The sequence below is a fragment of the Lactuca sativa genome, chromosome 6 (assembly GCF_002870075.4).
Source record: "Lactuca sativa cultivar Salinas chromosome 6, Lsat_Salinas_v11, whole genome shotgun sequence".
In the NCBI taxonomy this organism is placed as follows: Eukaryota; Viridiplantae; Streptophyta; class Magnoliopsida; order Asterales; family Asteraceae; genus Lactuca; species Lactuca sativa.
In genome coordinates, this window is record NC_056628.2 from 145,553,048 (window position 1) to 145,563,158 (window position 10,111).

The 10,111-nt window shown below is 38.7% G+C and overlaps 1 protein-coding gene across 1 annotated transcript; it reads left to right on the top strand.

The window, feature by feature from the left end:
• Nucleotides 1-487: 487 nt before the first annotated feature.
• Nucleotides 488-2,262, top strand: LOC111890550 (uncharacterized). Its single transcript, XM_023886660.1, has 5 exons — nt 488-770; nt 1,283-1,390; nt 1,510-1,820; nt 1,931-2,207; nt 2,258-2,262. Exons 1-5 carry the CDS (start codon nt 488-490, stop codon nt 2,260-2,262), a joined length of 984 nt encoding a protein of 327 aa, XP_023742428.1.
• Nucleotides 2,263-10,111: the final 7,849 nt, after the last annotated feature.

Consider the following 10,111-nt stretch of genomic DNA (forward strand, 5'->3'; position numbering starts at 1 on the left):
GATCCATGGAGCTTTTAACCCATGGATCCTTGGAAAAGGAAAGGTCATGGGTTATTAGGGTTTCACCCTAATCATGTACACTATATAAGCATGCTTATGTTGCATGAAATAGCCACTAGTGACACTAGTGGTGTGAGACTTAGTGGTGGCCGATTCCACAAGAAAGTATACTACTCTCTCAAAGTTTTCCAAGTGTTTGTGGTGATTTGTGATTCCATTTGAGGCATTCACACTATTGGTGCTTGGCTCTCAAACTCCAAACAATCAACCATCATCAAAAGGTATGTATTTCTACGATTACTTTTATGATTCATAATCCTTATGCTATGCTAGTTAGGAAGAAACCTTGGAAATTATTATTTGCATGTATTTTAGAAGAAAACATAGATCCAAGGTTTATTAGGGTTGCATGCACACTTAGGAAGTGTTAGATTGCTCAAAACCCAAAAATGCCTACATCAGGAAAGATCAAAGTCAGAGGAAAACCATGGATGAGCCAGCACAGGAACCAGACAGTATGGTTCACATGATGACCAGAAATCGTCCCCAAAAGGGAAAGAAATCGAATGTGAAGGGGAATAGGCTTGTGTGTACTCATTGTGGAGAGGAGGGACACTCAAAATCTTGGTGCTATGAAATAATTGGATATCCAGATTGGTGGGACTTCAACAAGAAACCCAGGAAAAAGGTGAGCCATGCTACAGTAGCCACCTCTCCAGCAAGCGAAACAACAAGCACTCCCATGGCTGCCCACACGTCTTCAAACACTGGTATGTTATGTCATAACCAAACTCAAAATGATAACTAGGTTAGTGACATAGGAGCTACATACCATATAACCAATAATTCTAAAAACAATTTAACAAAATACAATCCAAAACCAACCAGTATACTTACAGCAGATGGGGGAATAGCTCCGGTAACTAGTGAGGGCCACATAAAGATCTCAAATTCAATGGATTTGAACTCTGTTCTTATTGTTCCATCTCTCTCCTCGAATTTATTGTCAGTCAGTCAGATAACGGAAGACTTGAATTGTTACGTGATTTTTTGGCCAAATTACTTTGTTTTTAAGGACATAGTGACTCATCGGATTCTTGGTTATGGTACTAGAAGAGGAAGGTAGTACTATCTGGAAGAAGACAAAAGCATAAGCCAAGCTCATCATGCATGCATCAATCAAGCGAATAAGTCAGTGGTGTGGTTATGGCATCGAAGACTTGGACATTATCTTTCAGTTATCTTAGGAAACTCAAACAGAATTTGTTTTTGAATGTTTTAGAAAGTGAGTTTAAGTGTAGAGTGTCTGAACTAGCGAAAAACACAAAAGTTTCATATGTTCCAAGCATTAATAATAGCTCAATTCCTTTTGTGACATTCATTGATGAATGTACCAGGATGATCTGGATCTCCCTCCTTAAAACTAAGGAAGAATGTTTCATGCCTTTCAAGAAATAATTCACACTATCAAAACTGTCTATTGAAACGAAATCCAAATCTTACAAACAGATAATGGAGGGGAGAATTTCAATAACCAAATGAAACAATTATGTAGAGGAAATAATATTAAACATCAAACCTCGTGTGTAAGGACACCACAACAGAATGGACTTGCTGAAAGACGAAATAGACAGATTTTGGAAATAGTAAGAGCATCCTTGTTTTTCATGAAAGTCAAAAGAGAATATTGGGGAGAAGCTGTTAGGTCTGCAGCCTATCTGATGTACAAAACACCTTCCAGTGTGATAGACTTCAAGACTCCATTACAAAAGGTCCAAGAATTATCAGACTTACCAGTTAACTATGGCATGGAACCACGAGTATTTGGATGAACTGCGTATGTACACTAAAACACCGGAAAATGCATGTGACCAGAGATGTCTCTTTTCATGAAACTATTCCACATTTTGGTAGTGAGTGCACGCTTCAGGGGGAGATAAGAGATGAAGCTGCCACACCCAACAAAATATTGGAACCAGATGAAGATAATTGGCTGGTTGTTGACAGCAACCTAACAGGCATCCACGAAGAGGGGTCTGATCTGAACTTCAGAGATGAAGGGAATTATGAAGAAGAAGATAACAGTTCTGAAAAGTTTGAAGTCCAGGAGTCGAATGTGCTTGACCTACAAGATGAGAGCCTAGATGTTAAACAAGATAGTACAGACCCAATTCAAGTCGAAGAAGTCAATAGTGATGGCGTATATGGTCAACTCAAACGGGAACCAATAATATCTAATAGTTTGAATATTTTGCAGGATAATGAAGCACCACGTTTTCTAGTCAGAAGTACACGAGGAATTCCAAGGAAACAGTACCAAGCATACCTGAACACTAAGTCCAAATACCCTATTGGCAGCTATGTGTCAAGTCAAAGATGTTGGATAAGGTGTCTAAGTCCATAACTATTTCTGGTAAGTACTTGACCCGATCCGACATGGTCCATTTGGGTTGCATGGCACCATGCAATTTGATAGACTAAATGAGAGAAATAACACTTGGAGATTATTAATATATTATAAGTTCTAATATATTAATAATATTATTTAATTAGTTTGATCAAGAATTCATTTAGAATTATTTAAGTGATCAAAAGATAACTAATTAAATATATGGGTTGATTATGTAAATCATCCATACCTGTATAGTGGGCTAAGAGGCTCCATGGATTATCAAGCTGGGTTCCACCCATAGGATGCTCCATGGGAGTTACAAACCCATGGGTCATGGAAATAAAGAGTCATGACACATTAGGGTTTAAATGGTGTAACCCTAGATGTGTCAACACTATCTAAGAATCCCATTCTCCACCAAAATCGGCTACACACATATGAAACAAGAGGGCTAGGCCGATTTTAAGAAGTGTGTGTTCTCTCAAAAGTCTTTCCAAGAGCATTTGGTGTTGTGTGAAGCATTTGAGGCATCACACTTGGGGTGCTAGGCTCACAAGGTTTCAAGGATAATAAGCAACAACAAGGTAAGTTATTCTATCTTTCATTCAAGTTAAAAATTGTTCCCCATGTATGCTAGATAGGAATATAAACTTCGAATTCAACTGTGCATGATAATTAGACAAACATAGATCCAAGGTTATTAGGGTTACATGTACACTTAGGAAGTGTTAGAATGCTCAAAACCCATCAGTGGTATCAGAGCCTAGGCTTGTTTGTTTGTTATTTGTGCAAAATTGTTAAAAAAAGTCGATATTGTGCAATCTGCCTGATGAACTCGCCGAGTCCATGGGGGGACTCGCCGAGTTCATCTCTAAATTCATCCTACTCGCCAAGTAGGTTCGTGCACTCGACGAGTAGGAGCCTCAGAATGCAGATTTTCGACTTTTGTTGCTGGAAATGGACTAGAAACATTACCCTAATCTGTTTTGGTACTTGAAATCTTGTTTTAGATGGTGTAATGTTCATGCTAATCCATTTACAATGACAATTATCAAAATTACAAAGTTTTAAGTGTAATTTTGATTCTTGAAAAATGTTAATATTCATATTCTTGAACTTATGAAGATTACATGATCATAGGAATTATTTGTAACCTACTTGGTAGTTTAATTCTTGATCATTATGTGTTTTAATGGAGTCCATAACTTGTCCTCGAGTTATGGAAAACCAAAAGTCACTTTGTTAAAAGCCATTAAAAGAACACATGAGTTATAAAATTGAAGGGTATTCATTTTTAATACTCTATTAACTCCTAAGTTACAAGAAATGAAAAGTTTTGAAAGTTTACAAAACTTGCCCTCAAGTTTTGAAACAAGTCTTGATTAAAAACTTTAGTTCCAACCCTTAGAATTTTAAAAGTTAAAATTCAACCCTTATACTTTATAATATTATAAGTTAATAATATATATATATATATATATATATGTATATATATATATGTACATATATATATATATATATATATATATATATATATATATATATATATATATATGTATGTATGTATAAGAGCAAGTCGTCTTACCGCTAGTACGCCTCATTCACGAAGCCGGTCTATAAGGGGGGTATAAGGTTGTTGCCTATAAAATGGCAACTTAATGGGTGTCCACTCTCACCCACCGCTTCCTTGATTGTTGGAGGGTCATTAGGCAAACGGGTAGGACAAGGACTTATAAATTCTCATTAAAAATATGATAAATATATTCAAGTAACTAAATGCTTTTATTAAATTCCCAATCTTGGTTACTTTAGGAAAAATGTGAATAAGGTGCTAATCCATAAAATTACACTTTACACTTTGTTTAACTCGTTGGTGGAGCATGTGTGGTTAACCGACACACTAACTTGGACTTAACAAGGTAGGTAAAGGGTGACTTAAGGTTTATCATAGTATCGGTGGAGCGTGTGTGGTTTACTGGCACATTGATTGAGTGATAAAATTTAAGGCTACCAAGTGATTTGCATGGTTACTTCACACCTCGTTTTGTGATCCTCGATATCCCGGTCACAAAACCTGGAGGGCGCACTCGAGATTGAAACATGCCATTGAAAAGTTCAATGAATCGCAAAGAATCTAGGAATTTCTAATGACCAATTAAAAACCTAATATCAATATTTCGTTTTTCATGGTGGAAATTGGTGAATCGTCATTCAGCTACCTATCAAATATGTTATAGCTTGGATTACGACATACCTCTTCTAAGTTATAATATATTGTGATTGGATCCTAGCCTTAATATTACATTTGGGTGTTTTATTAAGGACTCTCTTAATATCTAAACTAATCTTGTCCTCTTCCTTCAGATGTCTTCAAACAATGTTGCTTCTGGCTCTAATCCTAATGGCTCCTTTACCCTTATGAACTTGTGTGGGAAAGTCACTTTTGATGAATCCAACTTCAATGAATGGTTCAAAAATATTAGGATGATTACCCGCTATGAGGACAAAGAATATGTCCTTGATAAGGAGCTTAAGGAGATTGATGAGACCACTGCAACTCCTCAGGAGATCGCTGACTTCTAGGCATATCAAAGGGATGCTACCAAAGTAGCATGCATCATGATGGCTATGATGACAACGGAACTCCAAAAGTCCTATGAGGACTTCTACCCTTTTGAAATGCACCAAGATCTGATGGAAAGATACCATTAAAGTGCATGACAAGAGAGGTATGAAACATCTGCTCCATGATAACAACCATGATGAAGGACGGGGAATCCGTCACAAGCCACATGCAGAAAATGCAAAGGTATGTGGATCGGTTGCTGAAGCTTAATGTGAACTTCCATGCGGAGCTTGCAATAGATATCATTTTGCACTCCTTACCATCGTGCTATGATCAATTCCGCATGACATGTCACATGAATAAGGAAGAGGTCACACTAAGCAAAACTTCAGGGTCTTCTCAGGACCACAAAAACAGGTCTTAAGGGGAAGTCGGTTGTTAACACTCCTACTCCAAACTCCGCCCTGGTTTTGGCAATCGGGAAAAGTCGAGGGAAGAAGAGAAAGAGCTCTTCAAAGGGTAACAAGGCTAGGACCCTTGATGGCTCTTCTTCGAGTGGAACCAAGAAAGGTTTCGTCACTCCTTCTTCTGACCCAAAAGAGGCTGAAGGCTTCTATTTCCATGAAAAATCACATTGGAAGCGGAACTACACAAAATACCAGCAAGATGTGAAGGATGGGAAAGTTAAACCCAACCATGCATCTATTTACACTATCTTATCTAATAACTCACCCCATTCTAACTCTTGGGTCCTTGATACCGGTTGTGGTATTCATATCTGTTCTGATTTGCAGGGACTAAGAAGGAGTGAGAATGTGGAGCAAGGAAGAATAAACTTAATCATGGGGAATAGGAAAGCTTTACTTGTCACCGAGATTGGAGTTTATACTTTATCGCTAAGTAGTGGGTTTAGTTTAGATTTGAATAAGTGCTGTTATTCGCCAGAAATGGCAAGAAATATTATTTCCTTTCATGCATTGTATAAACAAGGTTTCACCTTTTCATTTGATAATGAAGTTGGTTTGATTAATGCTTTCTTTAATAATGTTCTTTATTTTAAAGCATTACCTTGTGATGGCGTGTATAAAACTGTATATGTGGTTGATAACTTAGGAAATAATGTATTGTGTATTGATTCTGTTAATAATAACTTGGATAAAGCATCATTATGGCATTGTCTCCTTGGACATATAAGCACGAAACGCATAGTCCAACTCCAAAAGGATGGAGTCTTGGAGTCATTTGACCTAAAGTCAGATGATAGTTGCGAATCCTGCTTACTTGGAAAAATGACAAAGTCACCCTTCACAGGTTCTTGTGAGAGGGGTGAATGTTTGTTTGATCTTGTACACACGGAAGTGTGTGGGCCCTTCAAACATGCCACAAGGGATGCTAAACGTTATTATTTGACTTTTACTGATGAGTACATTAGATATGGATATGTCTACTTAATCAAGCATAAGTCAGAGACTTTCGAAAAGTTTAAGGAATTTAAACAGGAATTCAAGAATCAATTGGGCAGGAACATTAAGATGCTTCGATTTGATCGAGGTGGTGAGTATCTTAGTTCAAATTTCCTTGACTATCTTAGGGAATGTGGGATTGTCTCACAATTGACACCTCCCAGGACACCACAGTTGAATGGTGTGGCTGAAAGGCGTAATCGAACCTTGTTGGATATGGTTCGTTCCATGATGAGTCGAGCTTCGCTACCAATCTCATTTTGGGGGTATGCCTTAGAGACTGCCGCCCATATCCTTAATCTAGTCCTTACAAAGAAAGTTGCCAAAACTCCTCATGAGATGTGGACTGGTAAAGTACCCAAACTAGACCATATCAAGATTTGGGGTTGCGAGGCTTTCGTGAGACGCGAGAATCATGATAAGCTCGAACCTCAAAGCGAGAGGTGTATTTTCATCGGCTACCCACAACAATCCTTTGGTTACCTCTTCTACAGACCTAGCGAAAATGTGGTTTTTGTAGCTAGGAGGGCTTTCTTTAGAAAAAAAAAAGAGTTCATAAGCCAAGGAAACAGTGGGAGGCAAGTTGACCTTGAAGAGATTCAAGAGTTAAGAGGTGAAGGAACTTCAAACCCTAGCACTCAACTTGAGGAGGAAACTCCTGTTGAGCCAATTGACAAGTATGTACCTCTGAGGCGTTCCACAAGGGTTAGGAATGCACCAGAGCATTACTATGGATTCCATATTACTGCGGAAGGTGATACACTTATCAATGATGGGACACTGATAGGTTTGGATGAACCTAACAGTTATGCGGAAGCCATGGCAGGCCCTGAGTCAACCAAGTGGAAAGAGGCAATGGACAGCGAGATACAGTCCATGTATGACAATCAAGTTTGGAACTTGGTTGAGAATGTACCAGGTCGTAAGACAGTAGGGTGAAAATGGGTCTTCAAGAAGAAGACCGACATGGATGGTGAAGTACACACTTATAAGGCATGACTGGTTGCAAAGGGTTTCTCATAGACTCCAGAAGTTGATTATGATGAGACCTTTTCTCCAGTGGAGAAGATTAAGTCTATTAGGGTTCTGTTAGCCATAGCCGCATTTCATGATTATGAAATATGGCAAATGGATGTCAAAACCGCTTTCCTTAATGGAAAGTTGGACGAGGATGTCTACATGATTCAGCCAGAGGGTTTTGTTAATACAGAGTACCCTAATAGAGTGTGTAAGTTTGAGAAATCCATCTATGGGTTAAAGCAAGCACCTCGCAGATGGAATCTTTGCTTTGATGAGAAAGTCAAGGAATTTGGCTTTTCTAGGAGTGACGATGAATCTTGTGTATATGACAAGGCTAGTGGGAGTATAGTTAGCTTTTTGGTATTGTATGTGGATGACATACTACTCATAGGAAATGACATCCCAACTCTGCAGGAAGTTAAGTCCTGGCTTGGGAAGTGTTTCTCTATGATGGACCTAGGAGAAGCTTCATATATGCTAGGGATAAGGATCTTGAGAGACCGGAGTAAAAGACTAATAGGACTTAGTCAGAGTACCTACTTGGATAAGGTGCTGAAGAGATTCAGCATGCAGGACTCCAAGAAAGGAGAGTTACCCATCCAGAGTAATGCCAGATTAAGTAAGACACAAAGCCCTAGTACAGAGGTTCAGATAGCATAATTGAGTCGAATACCTTATGCTTCGGATGTAGGATCAATCATGTATGCTGTTACGTGTACTCGACCTGATGTAGCCTTTGCCTTGAGCAAGGTTAGTAGGTATTAGGGGAACCCTGGCAAGGCACACTGGACTGCGATAAAGAATATCCTCAAGTACCTACGGAGGACTAAGGACTGGGTCCTTACCCTAGGTGGGAGTGATGACTTGAGGGTTGTAGGGTATAGTGATGCTAGCTTTCAGACTGATAGGGATAATCCGCTCTCAGTCAGGCTGGGTCTTTACCCTAAATGGAGGAGCAATTTCTTGGAAGAGTTCCAAGCAAGAGACAGTGGCTGATTTAACTTGTGATTCAGAGTATATTGTAGCTAGCGAGGCAGCAAAGGAGGCGATATGGCTGAAGAACTTCATTGGAGACCTTGGGGTTGTACCAGCTATTAAAGAGCCAATGGAAATTTTATGTGATAGTGAAAGCGTTGTTGCCTTAGCCAAGGAACCAAGGGATCATGGGAGCAGACACATCGACAGAAAATACCATTTTATCAAACATCGAATAGAAGAAGGACTCCTCATGGCAAAGAGGGTATCATCGGATGAGAATCCAGCAGATCCCCTAACGAAGGGACTGTCTCGGGTTAAGCATCTCCAGCATGCTCGGAGCATAGGGCTGAAGGATGATATTAGACTTAGTAGTTAGATAACCTCGAAATTTGTAAAGTGTAATTGACATTAGATGATGAATAAAAGGTGTTTTATTTATGAGTAAAGTGTTTCTATCTCTTGTCGATCGTTTACTATACTTCTTTTGCATGTTTTGACTTCTAGAATAATTATGTTTGGTATATCATATTATTCAAACCTCCACAGTCGGTCATATGTCGGAAGTAGGTATGAATCAAGACTGTCATGATTGGTTGTAGAGGTCTAAGGTGTTGGACATGGCTACAACAATCATGAGTGCTCATAAGTTCTGAGCATTGGACTCAACCCACGCTCACTGGAATCACTTCATGGAATTTATCTCGAGTGATCGTGAGACGGTAATATCATATAAGTCTTCAAACCTAGAGATATGATTTGTTACTTACGAGTTGGTTATGAATTGATTGTACGAAAACGCTTTGGTAACTCGATGTTATAAAACGGGCCTTTGTGTATAATTCAATGAGTGGTAGAACAAACATATGAGTCAAAGTTTATCTGTTCCTTCTTGGATTAGAAGCTGATATCTGGGCCCCTCGATGATTTTGTTTTGACCTATGTACCGGGCCCGGTCAAAACTAAGTTGATGTGTTCAATTAAGCTCTTTGTCAAACAAATCAGAAATCGGGAAACAAACTGCTGGACAATAAGTAAGACATTGTTCCACGTATTTGTCCGGCTGATATCTAGAACAGAGGATTATATGATCACTTATCTTAAATGGCGTATCATCATCTTCTCGGTTCCGAGAGACATTGAAAGAGCTACGATTGCCAATTGGTTCCTGAAGTACTGCAGTCATAGTTATTAGACTTATCCAAGTGCGAGACTGTTGGATAAGGTGTCTAAGTCCATAACTATTTCTTGTAAGTACTTGACCCGATCCGGCATGGTCCATTTGGGTTGCATGGCACCATGCAATTGGATAGACTAAATGAGAGAAATAACACTTGGAGATTATTAATATATTATAAGTTCTAATATATTAATAATATTATTTATTAGTTTTATCAAGAATTAATTTAGAATTAATTAAGTGATCAAAAGATAACTAATTAAATATATGGGTTGATTATGTAAATCATCCATATCTTGTATAGTGGGCTAAGAGGCTCCAAGGATTATCAAGTTGGGTTCCACCCATAGGATGCTCCATGGGAGTTACAAACCAATGGGTCATGGAAATGAAGAGTCATGACACATTAGGGTTTACATGGTGTAACCCTAGATGTGGCAACACTATATAAGAATTCCATTCGCCACCAAAATCGGCTACACACATATGAAACAAGAGGGCTCGGCTGATTTTAA

Coding starts and splice junctions, on each gene's coding strand:
- LOC111890550 (XM_023886660.1), top strand. CDS start 488: ATGGATGAGCCAGCACAGGAACCAGACAGTATGGTTCACATGATGACC. Junction 1,391..1,509: donor TGTGACATTCATTGATGAAT/GTACCAGGATGA, acceptor TCTTACAAACAG/ATAATGGAGGGGAGAATTTC. Junction 1,821..1,930: donor ACTATGGCATGGAACCACGA/GTATTTGGATGA, acceptor TGCACGCTTCAG/GGGGAGATAAGAGATGAAGC.